The 22,329-nt window shown below is 31.5% G+C and overlaps 1 protein-coding gene across 3 annotated transcripts; it reads right to left on the bottom strand.

Annotated features, from left to right (window-relative positions):
* Positions 1-1,477: 1,477 nt before the first annotated feature.
* Positions 1,478-21,569, bottom strand: LOC139490724 (uncharacterized). 3 transcript variants are annotated; one of them, XM_071277667.1, is made up of 7 exons: positions 21,530-21,569; positions 12,673-13,126; positions 12,171-12,252; positions 11,711-11,856; positions 8,536-8,676; positions 6,735-6,908; positions 1,478-5,426 (listed from the first exon to the last, which is right to left on the bottom strand). In XM_071277667.1, the coding sequence occupies exons 2-7, from the start codon at positions 13,058-13,060 to the stop codon at positions 4,972-4,974; spliced, it is 1,386 nt and encodes a 461-aa protein (XP_071133768.1). In that variant the 5' UTR covers positions 13,061-13,126; positions 21,530-21,569; the 3' UTR covers positions 1,478-4,971. The 3 variants fall into 3 exon arrangements, with proteins under 3 accessions (XP_071133768.1, XP_071133766.1, XP_071133767.1); XM_071277665.1 differs by having other exon boundaries at positions 21,488-21,543; XM_071277666.1 differs by having other exon boundaries at positions 21,375-21,539.
* Between the last annotated feature and the right edge of the window lie 760 nt (positions 21,570-22,329).

The raw sequence follows: 22,329 nt of genomic DNA on the forward strand, positions 1-22,329 counted from the left end.
GTCCTCATGTGGGCCAATCTAAGAACGGGGACTAAATTCCAAAAACTTAATACACAGTTAGTTTCAGTATATTAATGAACCCCAAGAATTCAAGAATGAAACCCCATTGAAATTGGTCAAGAAATAAGCAATTTATACAAAGTATTAAAAAAGCATTGTTTTTGGCCCCTAATTGTTAAACAGTTTTGGCCATAACCCCAAAAATCAATCCCAACCTTCCTTTTGTATGGAATCTTACAGTACAATTTAAGAACGGTCCATACACTTACACACAAGTTATTGTCTGAAAACTAGGAAAATACTTATTTTGACCCCTTTTGGGCCCTTGTTCCTAATCTGTTGGTACCATAACCCCCAAAATCAATCCCAACCTTCCTTTTGTGGTTTCAAACCTTGTGTTTAAATTTCATAGAAATCCATTCACTTAAACTAAAGTAATTGTCCAGAAACAATGTGTCTTCAGACAACGCTGATGACAACCACATGATACCAAAATGAGAACACAAATTCTTTTTGCAGTCGTATGAAAAATGTAAAACTGTGTGGTGTAAATAATAGATTCAAATGAAAATTCTTGATTTATTAACAACAAAGATCATTGGATATAAAAGTCAACACTATTTTTGACTGTCCCTTTGGTATCTTTCGTCCCCCTTTTGGAATATCATGTCACAATCTTTTTGAGCTTTGTGTAATTTGTAGAGTTATTTTAACAATATTTATTGCAGTGAAATTAATTGAGAGTGATAAAAATCCTTTAATAGCTCTATAAATATAGGAACTCAGTATTGGTAGAAAGCCTGCTTCATAGCTGTGGTAAAAAGTAAACAACTATTCACAAAAGTACGTATTCTTATCAGGACAAAATATTGGAAAACTCATCATTTATAGCACAGTTTTAAATAAAATTCTTCACAGGACACAGCTTGATACGACTGCAGAGGTCAAACTCTGACCAATTGGGGCCAGTATGGACACAACATTCAAGCTTGATACATCTCTGAATTTGGATTGTGATTAAATATTTGACACAGCATAAGTTTCAAAAGGAATGTGGTCTGATGAACATAAAAAAACCAATTACCTATTATGGTCCAATATCCAAAATCTAAATACATGGAGAGGTATAGGGGGAGGGTTCAGATCTCATAAACATGTTTAACCCCGCCGCATTTTTGCGCCTGTCCAAAGTCAGGAGCCTCTGGCCTTTGTTAGTCTTGTATTTTTTTAATTTTAGTTTCTTGTGTACAATTCGGAAACTAGTATGGCGTTCATTATCACTGAACTAGTATATATTTGTTTAGGGGCCAGCTGAAGGACGCCTCTGGGTGCGGGAATGTCTCGCTACATTGAAGACCTGTTGGTGACCTTCTGCTGTTGTTTTTTCAATGGTCGGGTTGTTGTCTCTTTGACACATTCCCCATTTCCATTCTCAATTTTATTGATTCAGCATATCAAAGAATCCCAAGAATTCATGTTTTGATGAAATCAAACAAAGTTTAATTTTGGACCCTTTTGACCTCAATGTGGTCCAATTCAATAACAGGGCACAAATATCAAAAATCTTAATACATGGTTAGATTTAGCATATCAAAGAACCCCATACATTCAATTTTTGTTGAAATCAAACAAAAAAGATAAATTTTGGACCCCGATTTGGATCAACTGAAAAACTGGGCCCATAATCAAAAATTTAAATACATATTTAGATTCAGCATATCAATAAACCCCAAGAATTCAATTTTTGTTAAAATCAAACTAAGTTTAGTTTTAGACCCTTTGGACCTTAATGTGGACCAATTTGAAAACGGGACTCAAAATTAAAATCTAAATACATGGTTAGATTTGGCATATCAAAGAACCTCACTTATTCAATTTTTGATGAAATCAAACAAAGTTTAATATTAGAACCTTTGGTCCTCATGTGGGCCAATCTAAGAACGGGGACTAAATTCCAAAAACTTAATACACAGTTAGTTTCAGTATATTAATGAACCCCAAGAATTCAAGAATGAAACCCCATTGAAATTGGTCAAGAAATAAGCAATTTATACAAAGTATTAAAAAAGCATTGTTTTTGGCCCCTAATTGTTAAACAGTTTTGGCCATAACCCCAAAAATCAATCCCAACCTTCCTTTTGTATGGAATCTTGCAGTACAATTTAAGAACGGTCCATACACTTACACACAAGTTATTGTCTGAAAACTAGGAAAATACTTATTTTGACCCCTTTTGGGCCCTTGTTCCTAATCTGTTGGTACCATAACCCCCAAAATCAATCCCAACCTTCCTTTTGTGGTTTCAAACCTTGTGTTTAAATTTCATAGAAATCCATTCACTTAAACTAAAGTAATTGTCCAGAAACAATGTGTCTTCAGACAACGCTGATGACAACCACATGATACCAAAATGAGAACACAAATTCTTTTTGCAGTCGTATGAAAAATGTAAAACTGTGTGGTGTAAATAATAGATTCAAATGAAAATTCTTGATTTATTAACAACAAAGATCATTGGATATAAAAGTCAACACTATTTTTGATATACTGCTTTCAAATTTGTATTTTTTATTGAGATAGTAGACTACTTAAGGCAGGATCATGATTGTATAAAGAAAGGAGTTCATGATAACAAGACAATTGAGACTTTTTTGTTTACCAAAGGGAAAAAAAATAAGTTATATAAATTTCATAAGCAGGCAACATTAAAATTGAGTCAAAGGGCAAAATCAAATCTGCCTCAATAACTTTATAGTTCATACTTTTTTGTTTTTTCTGTTTATTTGCAGATAGAAGTCCTACGAAATGACAAGTAACACTGACAATACTCCTAAAACTAGGCAAAGAGAGAGAACTTTTCATTTTTAATATAATTTTAATCCAGCTCACTTAATGTGCAGAAAAGGTTATGTAGGGATCATATATTTTTTTAGCCTTACATTTAGTTTCTTGTAAATGGTGTGCTAAAAATGAATTGCATAAAAAGGACTCTTTGAAACCTGCCTACAAACAAGAAGATTTAAACATTATTATAATAGAACACTTAGTACTTTCAGAAAAGTTTATGGATGTTCACTATTCTATTTCAAAATTACAAGCTTTTAAAAAAGACTAATAAACTAATACTATATACATAAAGGAACTTTAAAAGCATTTATGATACTTTGAAAGATGTTTTATTGAACTACCAGTACATGTTATAATATTTGAAAAGAAAAGTAGGGGTTAGTGGAGCAAATTTTTTTAATGAAACTACATGGATAAAACCAGAGGGTTCTGAATATAGGGACAAAAAAACAAGAGAGGATAACATCCTTGTAATACAAAAATAAATATGTTGAAATCAGTATTCTAACTACACTGTATATTAGAGCAATTACTTAAGCACAGGTTTAGATTAAGTAGTTTTGGCACACATAAATATCAACAATACTTAATACACACATAACACACTAATGGCACATCAACACTTAACAATATATATCCATATATATCAAATAGTACCAACAAAAACAAAAACTGATAACAAATTAAAAAAATGTATGAGGCAACAACGTCATTACATTATACAGCTGCAAAAAAAAAGGTGCAGTACTATAAAAATAGGTGATTTGAAATTTTAACACCTGGATTTCAATCTTTTACTTGTTTGATTGTACAATTCATAAAATTTTACATCTAAATTACATTTACATTATACAAAATTAAAGGATATGTGCAAAACACCATAGTACATAAAAACCTTCTTCTAAAAATGTTTGTGATTGATGGATTGATTTTTGGTGTTTAAACGCCACTTTTAAACACCACATTTAGGCTATTTTGTGGCTGTCAGATTTTATTGGTGGAGGAAGCCGGAGTGCCCGGAGAAAACCCCCCACCTTCAATAGGAAAACTGACAATCCTAGTCAATTAAGATTGGAGTCGAGTGCACCTGCACAAGCGGGGTTTGAACTTACAACCTTTGTGTTGACTGGCTAGTGATTACAGTAGTAACTACTTAGACCACTCGGCCACCGAGACCCCCCAAAAAAATTGTTTGTGTTCCATATCTTATTCTGTTTTCAAAAAAGATACATGTATATAAAGACATTATGCTATTAAATAATAAAGAGCATGTTGGTTTTTTTGTCAAATTAATAAGTAAATAAACTAGAAGACCCCTACAATTCTAATTTGAATATGGAATTAACCATAGCACTCCATACAAAACCATATAAATAATCAAAAATCAACAGGATTCTTGTACTCAAGAAACAAAAAAATTCATAAAAATTTGTTAAAAATATTTGCATTATCACAAGATGTTTAGGACATACAGAAAGAGAACAATATACAATCTAATATGTCCATAATTGACAAAAGGAAAACATTTTGTTCATGGAAACTTCTTCTCTTTTATATTGAGTTCAAAGGTTTACAGTCTCGTTCTCTTGTCTTGAAGCGTATATTTAGTTATTTGCAACAAATAATTATATCATGATTAAAATGATACATCACATTTTGATTCACTTTCAAAAAAAAAATATATATAAAAGTTTAATTGAAAAAACAAATTCTTGTAAAAGGTCAATACACTAGAAGTTTTAATTTTATTACATTTAATATTAAATCTTCTCTTCTTTCTTCACAGATTATTACAAAAAAAATTATTCCAGGACATTTTAACTCTTACATATCCACACAAATTGCTATCATTTTCTTGTAAATTAACTGCTCTGGAAATAAGTTGATTTATGGTATATTAAAAAGAGAAAACCCCAGTAACGCCTGGTTATAAAAGATGCATTTTTACAATACATTGTATTCAATGAGTATTAAAATATAAATAAATTTGTTCAGATGGAATAAAGTGGTATAAAAATGGGTATAACGATTGTCATACATATATCTCAGATATATTTCACAATGAAACAAATAAATATAGTTAATTTTTTCACAACATAATAGCTTTTTTCTAACACTTATTGACTAGTGTATATTGTTACATTTATTTTTCATTGCAGTAAGTGATTCACTCTGAATAAGATGTGCAGGGGTCATTTTCCTATGGAAATACCACTGACCAACAGCATCAGCAACAGTAGTACCATTAATATTCAAATTTTCATAAAATGTAGATTTTAACAAAACCCAGTGAAATGGACAGGACGAAACAAATAAACCGTCTCCTTTTGATAACATCACGTTTTTAAATATGGAATGGAAATTTTGTCGACTAACATTGATAATTTGTATTTCTGACGCTTTACAACCCTTAGATGAACACTGTACACCTAATGCATGTGCTGAAAACCATGTGTCATGGAGAGACTGTATAAAGAAGGCAGGAGTGTAGACATGTTTGTAGTAGTAGTCAGGCTGTAGACACGCCCACTGTTCTGAAATCTTCAACTCTGAGGTGCAATCTTTAATACTCACAGAATCTGTAAAATAATTAGAAGTTTTTAAATAATTATTTGAGATTTTAAACATTTAAAATATATAATCTATCTTTTTAGTTTCTTTGCAAAAATATAAGAACAACAGCTGTTTTCCATCAAACATACAATGATATATGAGCTGTATCTGATAGAAATCAGCCTTCAGAAGTGCATGTATATATAAACATGTATAAGACTATGATTGGTTTTGGAACATTCAAATACCATTTTAAAGATGAATACTGGTCTTTTAGTATGGTTCTTATATCAACTTAATTTCCAAACAGTTACAGACTTTGCATAAAGATTTTTTTCAACAACTGGAAATAAATGAACAGTTGCATTGATAATGGTAGATATTACTATGCATAAGGTTGATTCTATACGATACAGCTCATATGTTAATGTCTGGAAAGCTAGCTTGTCATGCTTTGGAATTTTGGTCAGATTTTCGGAATCCTCTGGTTTTATCCATTTTAATGCTTTAACAAATTTTGCCCGGTGACCCCCATTTTTTTATTTATTATTCTTTTACATGTATAATGATAAGCTGTCTGTTAAAATCTTATAGAATCTTAATTATTTTTTAATAGTTTTTGGGGACTTAAACATGTCAATGATAAAGCTATGAAAAGTCAAGAGAGAACATTTTCCCATCAAAATTTCAATGGCTAATATATCGAAAACAAGCAGGGTGACCTATATGGTTTTTTTTTGCTCTTTGGATTCCTTTATTAATCCCCTATCAATATAAACTAGTGTTTTGAAAAGTTAATTACTTTGAAACTGAGAAGCGAACTCCCTTAATGTCTGGAAAGTGTTCAAGAAAGGATTCTTATTTAGTCTAGACAGGAAGCTTTTGGTCTTCATCACAAGACAAGACAATTATCTAACCTTTGCTCAAACGTTATTCATAGTGTTAGAATCTAAAGAGTTGTGGGATATTTTATCATTCCTACAATATTATACAAAACACTGTTTGGAAACAAATCAATTTGGATGGTTTCAATAAGGCTTTGATGTACATGTTAAACATAGAAAACATTATGTCTGAAGTGAAGAGATTAATAATCAGCTGATTTTTCTGTGGAATAATTAAAAAAATCATAAAAAATGCGTCAAACATTTTAAATTTGAAACTTTTATTATTTGGGGTTTTTTTTCAATTGTATTTTTCAAATAAGAAATATGAATTGCATTCAATTTGTTTCTTTCAATGTTTGTAAAATGCAATAATATGGTTTCTGGTTTATAATTTCTACACAAATCTTTAAATCTAATATAAAATAGAATCATTAATTTAATTCAAACCTTTAATGTTGTGAAAATAAAATGTCTTTTTCAATAAATTAGCCATGATATGTTCACCAGTATAACTGGGCTGGTCTGGAAACATAGCACCATCAAGTAAAACATGGAGGGATTCCACTGAGGACAGCTTGTCTCGTAAAAAGTCACCATTAATTAAAGCACCAATTCCACCAGCTAGAAAATCAAAAAACGAAAGTGAATAAAACATTTTCATTATAACATTTAAAATTCACAATGTATATTTAAATGTAAATAATTGTCTCAAAACGTGAACGTAAATGTGGTTTGCTTGTAGCAAGTCAAAATTCTACCCTTATAAAATATTGTCCTATGATAGTCAAAATTACCAGCCTTTCATTCTAGTCAACTCAGTATAATGTAAGACCTACTTGGATTTAATATATTTTGTTCTTGTCCTGAAGATGCACGAAAATTTTTCCATTTGACATTAAGTAAACAAGAATTAATGGTTTTCAGACATTTCAAATATAACAGACTTGTCATAAAACATTACAAGCACAATATGGTTTCTCAGTCTTGTTTTTTATCATATAAAGCATTACTTAGAATTGACTGGATCTCCATCAAATCAGTGATTTTGCTAGCGCTCGTCACTTTTGGCATTGACGAAAGTATTTCAAATCAATTTCTTCACTTAAATTTTGAAAGTGTAAAAATATTTTCGCGTTAAAATACTATAAATCTACCTGTCTTTATGTTTTTGACAAGTTTATGACCCTCAGGTTATTAAAGTTTTCAGCAGGTGTTACAAGTTGTGATTACCACTAATCCGCTTATAGCCATTGGATGGGTCCGTTAATTATTAATAAACCTCATAATTGACCATCATAATTATTTCCCCATAAAAAACAGTCAGTTGGCCTTTCAACAACCAGGAGTTTATCATGTTTATTTTCGTCATTTGATGGAAATAATTGCTACCCCGGACAGTTTGCATTTGAATTTCAATATTTCTCAAACGATCATAATTGGAAGTTCTTTTGTCGTAGATTTGTCATTCAAACGCATTTTCGTCATAATTGATATAAATTGCCATCAAAAACTTTCAACAATTTCTATTAAAGATATAGAACTTTATTCAAAACGTTCAGAGATGTCTTCACGAGTTAAACAGGTGCTTCCTATACTGTGTGCTACGCATGATTGATAGTATTCCTATGACTACTTATATACCCTGATTAAAAACTTAAAATACGAAATCATTTAGAATCAATCAAGACAGAGACAAATCTATATCTCTTACTAAAGGAATTTAAAACAAATTTAAAACGAAAAATTATAATTTCCTGACGAATCCGGACTCGTTTTAAATTTATCATCCTCGTGTCACAATAAGGGCCAATACAGTCAAATCATACAATACTGACTGCCAATCATGCCTAAGTCCTTTAAAATCTGACAAAGTCAAAGATGAAGCTAGTAATATACATCCTTGGTCCCTTAATTATTGCTTTTACTAAAAAAAGGTTGATTTTCATAGCGCGCAAAAGTGACTAAAGCCCTCAAAATCCAAGCTTAAACCCTGATGCTCAAATACATCAATCTGATGTTCTACATCTTCACTATTTCCCTTTTAAAATATGCCATCTATCCTTCTTCCTGTTTTCTAAAGTATTATATTTCCTATCTTAATCAAACTTAATGAAGACTTTTCTTTGAAAAATGTTTGAAATCATTTTTTTACAAAAACAACCTGTTAGGACTCATAGGGGCTTAACAACAAGCTTTTCACTGCATTATATAAACTATTGGTTCCTTCCAAACAATTTTCCAGTCTTACCTGATGTTCCGGCTAGAATAACATTATCAGCTGATGAGAGATCTGTATGTTTAATGAGATGGTCTATCAAAGCAACAAACACAGGAAATCCTCTAAGATAGATCTGCTTAGATTTATACTCTACTGTTCTACTTCTATTTCCTATAAGATAAATAAAATTTAAATTATGGTTATTATCAGCAGAGAGTATTCTTCTGTTTACACAACTCAAACACAATATTAAACAATAATGTTACAGTATAATTCATAATTTTGATTCCTTTTGTTATTACAATGTTTGGAATACATTTAAGGAATGACTGTAATATTTTTTTGTCTATGAAGAAATAACATCAAAAATTTGGTGCACACTGAATAACCCACATATTTTAAAGTGTGAACCACATTTTTTATGTTCTTTCTAATAGACAGAAAATATATTACTTCATTTCTAATAATTTTCAATTTTAAACCGGAGTAAACCATGATTACGTCCGGTCACATGACAAAATTATGTCTATGAGCTGATAAACATAAGAAGGTCTGCCAATTAGAAGAAGCATTACATCCAAAAATAAATTATATTGATATAATGTGATGCTACTTCCAGGGTTTCTACTAAAGCAAGTGCAGAAGTCCTACCTTCATGGAAATCTGTTTGATCATTTTCAAAACTGGCACACCAAAGCTGCAACAAATATTGTATCAACAGAGCCCAGATATCAATATTTTCTAAGTGAAAATTAAAAACATTATTCTAAATATTTCATTTCCTTGCGCTTCTTTGTCATGGAGACTTAAAAAATATAATATGCCATTTTTTCTTCCCCCTATTTTTAATAGGTCGTCACCAATCAAAGAGCAGAATGCTCTGAGGGATACGATTGCCTTATAGTTTTCATTGACACATGCATAGCAGTTCTGCCAACTTTTCACTACGCAAATTGGTGAGATTTGGCCAAAATTGAAAAGATCAAAGAGGAAAAACATAGATCCAAGGATACTACTGCAAAAAATCATGAACATGCGTGAGTCTCACTCATTTTTGACAGCCCTGGCATTGAAGGCATAAAACTTTGCTCAGTGCTTGGAGCACAAAAATCATGCTCAAAACAAGAAATTAAGCAGTTCCATTGGTTGATTTTCGGGTATGAGTACAAAAAACTGACTTGAAAAATTTATGACCGCAAGTCCTGGTACAGCTGGATAGTATTATTTCAGTCAAAACTAATTCAACTGCACATGCAAATGTAATAATCTGAGTAGTCACTCAACTTTAAAAATGAATCCGGGTCCGCACCCTATCACGTTCGCTCCCATTCACTTTCGCACCCAATTTTTAGTGGTTTGGGGTTTATAATAACTTTGTAATCAAGTTTTGGCAGGTGTATTCCTATAAGTATGTGTATTTGTTGTCATTGTCACACAATAAAGTAAGACAACTTTTTTGTTTGTGCAAAATAAACCTTATAAATCATATTTCGGTTAGTGTATTACTATATCTTTATTTCATTTCTTCAAAATAAAGAGAGATTCTGACGGTTTTTTTTTGTGTTGAATAAATTGATCATATTTTGGAAAGTGCTTTTATTTTTTGTTCCATAGTTTTGGATCAATGGGGCAAAGCTATATAAAAAAAACCAATTATCTTGTGTGTTTTTCATTTAAAATCTTCAATGTTTTACTTATACCAAGCTAAATACATGCAGTATTTACATCAAAGCAATTTAAAACAACAATCACGATTTTCTAATTATTCAGCGATTTAGGTGTTGCTGACTTTGTGTGCGAACGTGAAGGGTGCGAAAATGTATTGGGCCAAACGGACCTAATACCTTTAAGAATAGCCAATCCCGTATACAAGTGTACGAGCAATGTACTTATTGTGTTTTATTTGTGTACTATCAATTCCAAGTTTACTTTCCACAGAAGTCACTGAGAGCTCAGACTGAGAGTGAGAGAAGGTATTTCACTTCGTATCTTATCACCGTTAATTCTAGGAGGAACCCCATTTCTAACTCTTTAAATATTAATTTCCGTTGGGTCAGTGGGCATGACTCCTTTCCGTACACACTCCTCTGTTTAAATTGAGATCGTTCTTAATATAATATGACGTTTATCGACAGCGAACAAGTTAATTTTTCTTGACCGTCGGAGTTGTATATTGTATTTCTATTTTGACGGGAAATACTTTCGGAAGGGAGACAACTCGAAACGAAAATATGGAAGACTCCATTTCGGCTGAAGGGGTGTTATAGGTAAAACTACATTGATTTTAATTTAAATGATGCATATGATTTTAAATTATGCAACAACAATATCAAACCCTCAATAGCAGACGGACATAAAGAGAATCCCATGAGTTTCAAATTAATTAATAAGCGGGGAATTCAGAGCAACTACTCAATCTGATACCCCTTGAAATAAAGAAAACTATACGCATGCGCATTAATACATAAACAAACCCGCGACTTGCGATTTGGAACAAGAACGTTTATTAAATGATATGACGAATGGGTCTCCATTTCTTTATGAGAGTACAGCATCAGTTTCATAACGGTAAAAAATAGAAAAACTTCACTTCAGTTCTTTTATAAAAGAAATAGAATAATCGGAATTCAGAGAACTCTCGCATTTATCAATACTGGGGAATTCCCTCTGACGTGTTTCTAAATTTATAAAAACACTAAATATAAATACTGCTTAATTCTGATTTTCCGTGTTGTTAAAAACACGCATATAAGTCAAGGGAAATATCAAACATAAAGGTTATGAGAAGAACTTTACAGGAAAGTTGTTAATGTTCAATCCTTTTGCTTGTTTTTACCTTTTAAAGCAAGACAATCATAAGAATCTGAGATGTTGCTGAATGTTTAGAATAAAACGGTTGACGTGAGGGAATGAGCTCTGAGTCAACGGTAAAAGTCTACAGATTGCTTGAAAGCAATCGTATCCCAAAAAATGTTTACTGAAATCCTTAATGAGAACTATGCACTTCTAAATTTTATGTAAAGTTTTTAAATGTATGTTGCCATGATTTTATCAGCTGATATAGATGACTGGAACCCTCATCTTGGTCTTGATTAATGATTGGGTAGTGTAATTGATTTTTAATTTTTCTATAGATATTCCAGATCATATAAACATGCAGTCTCTTAAATCAAACTTGTATTTTCTATTTGAGTACATCCTTTACCTAAATATGACGATCCATCACAATATAAAAACTTGACCATATTCCATTTATGGAAATCTGGATTGTCTGTTTCACTAGCAGACAGTATGCCACCAAATGCTGAAAGGGCTGGAGCATCCATACTGGAACCTAAGTCTGTAAAGCTTCTAAAAAAAATAAAAAATTATGCAGGCTAGGCAACATAAATTGCCATTTGAGATGTCAGAGAATTCCCATCCAAAAGTCTGCATTCATTGTTGCACCTACCTTCTTTTTGCAAAATGAATAAAACCTAAAATCATACCTTTACAGATGATAGGTAGGCAACAACAATTCAACGATTTATAGATCAAAATTTCTTAAAAACAATATATCCCTCAAAGAAGCAATCATATTTGATATAATTAGATAATTAAATGTAATGAACTATTTTAATATAAATTCTTTATTTTACAAAAACGTTAATTGTACATTGGTATACCTGCTGTAACATTCTTCTTTCGATGTACACCAAGCTCCTCCAGGGAGATATATAATCCATTTATTGATGTTTGGACTCTTCCCTAAAAATTATATACAAGTACATTAATTGAATCAGAATAATATTTTAGGAATGCTTAACTTCACTCAGACCTATCATTAAAACAGATTCAAAACATACTCATTATAATCTTCTAGTATCGGTTCTTGTTTTGATATTGAAATATAAAAGACACACTGTGGTAGTTGGCACTTAAAAATTTCTTATAAATCTAAACAGCTTTAAGAGACTCTACCGATAGAAAGTGAGGACAGACACAAATCCATAAGATCAATAGTTAATATATTAAACCCATCTTACTGTATACTTATAAATTAAGTAGAAAAACATAAATCGAAATGAATAAATGTACATGTCATGCATGTACGATATATAGCAGTCTGCAAAATGTTACCATGTATAAAATCAATAAATATTTTATATAACGGCACAGCATATTTACCATATCTAATGTAATATCCTGGTGGCGAGCCATCTAAGCAGAAGGCCCCTCGTGATGCTGCAAACTCAACAGGAAGTAGTACAAGTTCACCATCTGTGTCACTAGCCATGTGGTACTGTACAAATACTACACGCATGTTTGATATCATTCTTATTACAGCAATCAACAAAACAAAAATCAAGAAGCCGATCAGCTGGACATATATTCTCTGACATCCACATGACATAGATCTCACTTGAGGTCTTCGGAAATTGCTGAGAGGAACAAATGTCATGGCCATTTTTACATCCTCTCCTTTTGTCCCATGACCCATTATTGGGGAAATGTCTATTTTTATTTCCCTTGCTCCTTCTGTTGTAATTTCCTTTGTGTTTGTTTCTTCATTCATTAATTGAATTCACTGTTTCCCCACCTAACTCTTCCTGTTTATTTTCAAACCATTTCACTTGAGGCTCTATATATTAAAATAAAAATGTATATGATTATTTGGGTATCAAATTAAAATATTCTAACATTCTATTTCACATTCAAATAAGACATGGCCAAATCTTACTCGTTTTAGCTCTCCATATAATTACATTGTATGTACAAACTTTTTTTTTTTACTAATCATATACCTTAGGTTAATATTCACTTGATTTACTCTCTTAACAGCTGTTGTTTATATATAATGGTTAAATACACATGTACATGTACATGTACCACACATGTAAATCAAATACATTTTTGCAGATAAGGTATAGCCATGTTATTAAAATCAGGAAAAAATAAATAAGGAAAATGACAAACATCTCCTCCTGCACGCCTACATTTGTTTATGTTAGACTTCAGGTGTCAAATTTCCTAAAGAAATGTCACTCTCCCTATAAACTTGAATTGAATTTCATTTAATTACAATAATTTCAAATGAATGTAGTGAAACTTGCAGCAATTTAATTCTGTTCTAACAAATGCAAGAACTTTTTTCCACAGGAATAAGGAGTCTAGGACAAACAGTGTAGTTTAGCTTTAACTTCAAGTATCCTAGTAAAAGATTAATTCATATATTGCCTCTCAAACACTTTTTATTGAGTTTCAGGGATCTTGTTTTAACAATTATAGGAGTTGATTAAACAAAATAGTTACACCATTTTCATTGTCAAAATGCCCTATGCAATATACATGTTCCTTATTCAGTTTTAGGATTTCATCCAACACAGCTAAAAAAATCTAAGTTAAAACACAAAAAGGTATTTAAAAGGCTATTATTCATGTTATTTGAACTTGGAATTAGCATCATTTCTTGTGCTTGAAATTTTTAATAAATTCTATGTTTATTTAGTATTATAATGTTTTGAGCAGTTCATAACACTTCCCATACAATAGTATTTTGTATAGATAGTGTTGTGCCCGGCACAGTACATTCTATTGAAAATGTACTATCTTCTTTGTGATAGAAAGTACAAAATAAACATGGAATTTGTTAAAAAGTTCAAGCACCAAAATTATGCAATTCCATAATTGAATATAATTTCAAGTTTAAAAAATACAATGGAATAGTCTATTATTTATACAATTATAAGTGACCTACATGTACATGAACATGTATATACTGACCACAAAGAAGAAAGTACATGTAAGTAATTTTATTGAATTAAAGACCAAACGTTGGTATATGTTAAATTTAAGCATGAACATATGATTACATTCATGTAGTATACCAAATTGAATACCAAAAAAAAATACAATGTCATCACTGATACCATGGCAGAGGGTATCAAGAGTTAGCTCCCATATCAAATATATCAAATTAAGTGATCTTCCTTAAGCTTATTACACATCAATGAAAATGAATTTAAACTAATAGAAATTAGTATCAAAATTTGTAAGGGTTCTGCGGAACCCAGTGTCTAGCCTGTTAATCGCAGGCTCAACAAAATTGGGGAAAAAAATCAATAAAATTATTCCTCTTGGTACTATCTTTTGATTGTAAGAAGCTTCTGTCCAAGTTTGGTAAAAATCCAGGATAGTTTAATTATGAATCTAATAAATTTATGTTTTAAAAACTTTAACTGCAGACTGTATGTAATGTTAACTGGAAGAAAAACTGAGTCCATTTGTAAGTAAAATACAGATACACAGGTACAAACATTTAACAAAGTTTCCTTTTAGATACTAGCTTTTGATCATAACTTCTGTCCAAGTTTGGTACAAATCCAAAACAGTATAAGAAAGTTATTAAAGTTTTTAAAACTTTAATTAATATATATAACCACAGATACCACAGAGTGAATGTGCTGTTTCCTGGCAGAAAATCTAATTAGCCCCTTTAAAAGTAATTAAATACAGAAAAAATGGAATTTTATTTTTACAAAAATTACTTCTGGATACTATCTTATGATCATAAACAAGCTTCTATCCAAGTTTGGTAGAAATCCAGTATAGTTTAAGAAAGTTATTAAAATTTCAATAACTTTAACCTCAGAGTGAAGGTAATGTTTCCCGGCAGAAAAACTAAGTCCATTTATTAGTAAAATACAGAAAAATGGAATTTATTTTTACAAAATTTACTTCTGGATCATAAAAAAGATTCTGCATGGTAGAAATCCAGTATAGTTTAAGAAAGTTATTAAAATTTCAAAAACTTTAAGTTTAACCACAGAGTGAATATTTGTGGACGCCACCAATGCCGCCAATGAATGTAGGATCCCTATAGCTATGCCTCGCTTTTTCGACTAAAGTCGAAGGCTCGACAATAAAAGAGAATTATTAATTGTAGTTGTTTTTACCGTAAATATAGACTCTAATGAAAAAAAATTCGTAAGGGTTCCACGGAACCCAGTGTCTCGCCTACTTTTAATGTTAATTGCAGACTCAACAAAAATGAGAAAAAACATCAATAAAAATTTCCCTCTCGATACTGTCTTTTGATTGAAAGAAGCTTCCAAGTTTGGTAAAAAAATCAAAGATAGTTTAGGAATCTAATAAATGTTTTATAAACTTTAACTGCAGACTGTATGTAATGTTAACTGAAAGAACCAGATGCTCCGCAGGGCGTAGCTTTATACGACCGCAGAGGTTGAACCCTGAACGGTTAGGGCAAGTATGGACACAACATTCAAGCTGGATTCAGCTCTAAATTTGGATTGTGATTAAATAGTTGACACAGCATAGGTTTCTGACACAGAATGAATGTGTTCTAATGAACTTAAAATTTTTGTTTCTCTTAGAGCACTTCACTATGCTGTTGAATATTAATCCTCTCAAAAAAATGTTTGAAGAAATTTTCTTTTTTATTTATGAAATTTCAAATGAGAAAAATTGAACCCAATTTTTTTAATCACATCCCCCTTTCCCTTATTCCAAAACTAATCTCAATTAAAATTTCTAATGGAGTTTGCAACAATAACTACTCATTTAAATACATCATAAAATATTAAGATGTAAAAAAACTGCTTGTTATCACTGAATGGTAAAGATTATTTTAATTTATCAGTTGGTAGTAAAAAGTGAATATACATTGTATATTGTATATAACAAAGATTTAAGTTGATTCTGGACAAAGAAAGATAACTCCAATTAAAAAAAAATCTTGCTATTGCACAATATTTTGCAATTATATATTTCTTGCTTACTATTCTGGACAAAGAAAGATAACTCTAATTAAAAAAAAATTTGATATTTCACAATATTGTGCAATTAGATATTTCTTGCCATTGCGCAATACTGTGCAATTGAAAAGACTTGCTATTGCACAATACTTAATATAATAATTTTAGATCCTGATTTGGACCAACTTGAAAACTGGGCCCATAATAAAAAATCTAAGCACATTTTTGGATTCAGCATATCAAAGAACTTCAAGATTTCAATTTTTGTTAAAATCAGACTAAGTTTAATTTTGGACCCTTTGGACTTTAGTGTAGACCAATTTGAAAACAGGACCAAAAATGAAGAATCTACATACACAGTTAGATTTGGTATATCAAAGAACCCCATTTATTCAATTTTTGATGAAATCAAACAAAGTTTAATTTTTTTGGACCCCGATTTGGACCAACTTGAAAACTGGGCCAATAATCAAGAATCTAAGTACATTTTTAGATTCAGCATATCAAAGAACCTTACTGATTCATTTTTTGTCAAAATCAAACTAAGTTTAATTTTGGACCCTTTGGACCTTAATGTAGACCAATTTGAAAACGGGACCAAAAGTTAAGAATCTACATACACAGTCATGACAGTTAGATTCAGCATATCAAAGAACCCCAATTATTCAATTTTGATGAAATCAAACAAAAGTTTAATTTTGGACCCTTTGGGCCCCTTATTATGTTGGGACCAAAACTCCCAAAATCAAACCCAACCTTTCTTTTATGGTCATAAACCTTGTGTTTAAATTTCATAGATTTCTATTTACTTATACTAACGTTATGGTGCGAAAACCAAGAAAAATGCTTATTTGGGTCCCTTTTTGGCCCCTAATTCCTAAACTGTTGGGACCTAAACTCCCAAAATCAATACCAACCTTCCTTTTGTAGTCATTAACATTGTGTTTAAATTTCATTGATTTCTATTTACTTAAACTAATGTTATTGTGCGAAAACCAAGAATAATGCTTATTTGGGCCCTTTTTTGGCCCCTAATTCCTAAACTGTTGAGACCAAAACTCCCAAAATCAATCCCAACCGTTCTTTTGTGGTCATAAACCTTGTGTCAAAATTTCATAGATTTCTATTAACTTAAACTAAAGTTATAGTGCGAAAACCAAGAAAATGCTTATTTGGGCCCTTTTTGGCCCCTAATTCCTAAAATGTTGGGACCAAAACTCCCAAAATCAATACCAACCTTCCTTTTGTGGTCATAAACCTTGTGTTAAAATTTCATAGATTTCCATTCACTTTTACTAAAGTTAGAGTGCGAAAACTAAAAGTATTCGGACGCCGGACGACGACGACGACGACGACGACGACGACGACGACGCCGACGCCGACGCCAACGTGATAGCAATATACGACGAAAATTTTTTCAAAATTTGCGGTCGTATAAAAACTAAGTCCATTTATAAGTAAAATACGGAAAAAGTGAATTTTTTTTCACAAAAAATACTTCTGAATAATATCTTATGATCAGAAACAAGCTTTTGTCTAAGTTTGGTAAAAAATCCAGGATAGTTTAAGAACATTATAAAAATTTTAAAAACTTCAACCACAGAGTGAATGTTTTGTTTCTGGCAAAAAAAACTAAGTCCATTTATAAGTAAAATACGGAACAGTGGAAATTTATTTTTACAAAATTTTCTTCTTGATACTATCTTATGATCATAAACAAGCTTCTGTCCAAGTTTGGTACAAATAAAGGATAGTTTATGAAAGTTATTAAAATTTTTAAAACTTTAACCACAGAGTGAATGTAATGTTTCCTCGCAGAAAAACTAAGTCCATTTATCGGAAAAGTGGAAATTTATTTTCACAAAATTTTCTTCTTGATACTATCTTAAGATCATAAACAAGCTTCTGTCCAAGTTTGGTACAAATCAAGGATAGTTTATGAAAGTTATTAAAATTTTAAAAACTTTAACCACAGAGTGAATGTAATGTTTCCTCGCAGAAAAACTAAGTCTATTTATAAGTAAACTACCGAAAAAATGGAATTTTATTTTTACAAAATTTACTTCTGGATACTTTCTTATGATCATAAACAAGCTTCTGTTCAAGTTTGGTAGAAATTCAGTATAGTTTAAGAAAGTTATTAAAATTTCAAAAACTTTAACCACAGAGTGAATATTTGTGGACGCCGCCAACGACGAAGACGACGGAATGTAGGATCGCTTAGTCTCGCCTTTTTTCGACTAAAGTCGAAGGCTCGACAAAAATCATACTGAATAAATTCATTGTAATTTTGTTATCAAAGTCATTACTGCTTGTTTATTATTATAAATTAAAATTTCTCAGATAAAACAAAGAAGTAGGGTGTTACAGAGATGTCCATGCACTTCTCCTCTGCTAATTAAATACATTTTTTGCACATGTTATGATGAAATGAAATTCATCTTGTTCACCAGAATATCAAAATTAACATTTCCTCTTTTCTACTGGCAATTTGTGATACAACTACTATAGATACCATTTATTAAGGTCTTTCCCCTACCTATGTGAGGAAAGACCTTATTGTTTTTCTGTTTTTTCTGTTTTTTCTTTTTTTTTTGGCATGGCCTCCCCATGTTTCTTTTGAACTTATCAAGACCAAATATGGACCATCGATGGACCTCATCATGAGGTATTACCAGATGAGCCTGTTAAGGATTTCATCATCCCCTTTATAAGTTATCTCCCATTTATTGAGTTTTTTCAACATAGCCCCGTCTCGTTGTTTTTGAAGATTTCATTACCTTATTTGGACAATATAGGTAGATTTAATCATGATGTATAACCGTATGAGGATGCATAGGATTTCATCATCCATTTTGAGAGTTATATCCCCTAGAAGCAATTTCTTTTATTTGTATTTTTCTTTAAAAATTTTTGAGATAGAATCGATTTCAAAATGGCAGCATGTACAAGAATAGATGGCAAGGTTAATAAACGTAAAAAATTATTTTGTTATCAACCCTTATAAGGAGTTATTTCCCTTGAAAAAATTATACACAATTTTTTAAAATTTGTATTTTGAGAATCAGAAGTCGTAGACACTAGGAACCTTCACCAGTAATCTTAAGTTCATGTGACCTTTAATTTGCATCTATGGTCAAAGGTCACCGAGTGCAAAAAAAATTTACGCTGCAATTTCAAGTTTAAGTTACGTATTAAGAAAACAATAAGAGTTTAATGCATACATACTGTGTATAAAATTTTCCTCTCAACGAGCTCTACATTTTATACATTGAGCCCAATAATGTCTGACCGTCTGTTCAAAAGTTACGACGAGATAATTCTTAAAAGTATAGTATTGTGTGTATATCTTTGAAAAGGTAATAGATATCAACCTACTATAAATTGCAAAAATGATCAGTACTTTAAGACCTTCAATTTGAGGTCAATGTCAGGTCATGATGAAATTTAACCTTGACCTTTAAAGTGAACTATGACCTTGACCTAGTAATACTTGAAAGGTCAAGTGGTCCTGAGTTGAATGGTGGTAGTCCCATGTCTCTAAGACTCCCGGTTTTCAAGTTTGGTATTGCATCATAAATCATTATTCATTGTGACCTTGATGAACCTCGGCATGGTCCAAATTTTTTTATGATGTTGTACTTCAATTGAAGATCATTTATCACTAAGCAGATTTGAGATATCTGCTGTAGTTTCAGAGATAATTCAGTTTGAAGTTTTGCAAGCGGAGGCATGTATTTCTGAATCAACAACAGGTAACCACCTGAATGTTTATGAAATTTAAGAGTTTAACATGGTTATATGTTTGACCAAATACCAAAACCATTCAATGAAAAATATATGCAAAAACTTAATTTGGAATTTTCATGTTTTGCATTGACATTGTAAGTTTTACAAGTTCTACTTAAATAATTGATATTGCATCATTTTAAGATAAGGTTGTTGTATATCACAGGAAAGGTCTTATCGTTTACATTTCAAATATCAAATTCCTGTCCTCCAAACATGAGTTGGATGGAGTTATTTAGTGCAAAAATCAAACTTTCTAGAACATGGTGTTGTCGCATATCAAATGAAAAATAATCAAGTCTACATTACATATCAGCTGTTACATATATCATATTTCCAATCTCGAAAATTAAAGCGGATGGGGTCATAAAGTGTAAAAAGCGAAAAGTTTCTGAAGGTATGCTTGTCGTATATCAATCGAAAGGTCAGGCAAAGTCCATTACGAAAAAATCACTTTTACAGGAAAGACCTTTGTGTATGCATTTTGTTAATTGTTTACAATGTATTATAGACTTATTGTATATATAGATATAATTTTGTATGTTATAAATCAAATATGAGAATTTCAAATCAGTGAGCATGAATTGAGGGTGGTAAAGGGTTATTTTCCCCCCAAGATATTAATTATTCTCTTCATTAACAAAATGATTAATCATGGTTAATAGCCTGTTGTATTACTTTGATTACTATTTTTTTCTAATCAGATGCAACTAGCGAACACTACAAGGTGACCACAGGGTCTCCATATCCATTAATAATGACTGCATGATCTCAAAGAATGGCTGAGTAATAACTTTTGGTACTTTTTTCCTTAATAGTTACGATTTTATTTTTCATGCATTGTTATAGGACTGTAGTAGGGTTGCTTCCCCTCCTTATAATAGTACAGGTAGAACATATAAAGCCAGTCTTAATTATCTGAGCTACTGTAGGGAATTGATTCTTTGGCTCAGTGGGTTAACGCACTGACTGTCATGCAGGCGACCAGGGTTTGAATCCCGATGGTGACGATATAAATTTGTAGAGTAGACACATGATCTCCGGTTACAGGACTAAGGGTGATAGTAGTTAAAAAAACAAACTTGCATCATAGTTCACAAATATCAAATCGTTCATCTGTTAAAATGTGCCGAGTTTCTTGAGGTTTTTAACCATGTTAACATACACCATGCAAGCAGTGTCTCAAGAATAATGCGTCAAGCTCTTCAGTCAGTATTTTTCAGTTCTAAACACAGGCACTTGTTTCTATCCATGGGGAGACCCACTATCATCGTATATTTTATTATTTACGAGTGATAGTGGTTCTAAAACTGTAAAACTTACGCTTTTGAAATATTTTAGTTTCTAATTTCTACAAATACTAGTGACAGTACAAATACATTAAATAACCTATTACAGGTGATAGTTTAAGTTATGTTTACCAATGATTCAATTACCTAATCTATAAATAATGAAAATGAAATTTCTTTCTTACATACCAAGGGAGATAACCATATATGAGAAAATATAATGTCAAACAAAAACGGAAACAGACCTCGATTACGGATACAATAAAATCATCTGAGAAATGCCAAAAAAACTTCCATGGCTTTTATTTATGGATTATGTACCCTGGTGTTGATTCAATGCTAGGCATATGGAAATTTTATAGAAAAACCACAGTCTTTACCCATGTACTCTCATATTTGGCAATTTGGTGGCTGATAGATATAGGATTATTGCATGCAGGTATTGATTTCCCTAAAATAAATTTATTAACCCTCTTGCTGCCGACCGTTTTTCAAGGTTGCATTTCATATGCCGGAAAATACGACAGCTCAACGTCTGTGACGTAACATGCCAAACAACAACGTCATTCGATATATGACGTCACGACAAAATGACCACTACATTTGGGACCAATTGGAGAAAAACATAACCCTGTTTATTCTTCCGTATTTTAATTGAAAGAGATACAGCATTGATAAGAAGCTTGCATAAATTTATCCATGGACATATGTGTCCCTCCGGCACTGCCGGTTTGGACATATGTGTCCCTCCGGCAGCAAGAGGGTTAATGTAGTTAGGGAGCTACCATTTGATTTTTAGGGGGGGGGGGGCTAGGATGAAATTTGAAAAAAATAGGCAGGACAGGAGTTTTGAGTAAAAAAAAAAAGGCAGGATGAGACACTTTGCAAAAAAAAAAGGCAGGATGACAATTTAGGTAAAAAAAGTCAGGATAAACTAATAAAAAAAAGGCAGGACCGAATAGAGTGAAAAATAAAAAGGCAGGACAGAG

This window comes from Mytilus edulis, chromosome 10 (genome assembly GCF_963676685.1).
Source record: "Mytilus edulis chromosome 10, xbMytEdul2.2, whole genome shotgun sequence".
Classification (NCBI taxonomy): domain Eukaryota; kingdom Metazoa; phylum Mollusca; class Bivalvia; order Mytilida; family Mytilidae; genus Mytilus; species Mytilus edulis.

Excerpts from the sequence above, each read along its gene's own strand:
- LOC139490724 (XM_071277667.1), bottom strand. The coding sequence starts at position 13,060 with ATGAATGAAGAAACAAACACAAAGGAAATTACAACAGAAGGAGCAAGG. Across the intron at positions 12,253-12,672 it reads AGGATATTACATTAGATATG|GGAAGAGTCCAAACATCAAT; the intron begins GTAAATATGCTG and ends TATAATTTTTAG. Across the intron at positions 5,427-6,734 it reads TTATTTTCACAACATTAAAG|ATTCTGTGAGTATTAAAGAT; the intron begins GTTTGAATTAAA and ends ATTATTTTACAG.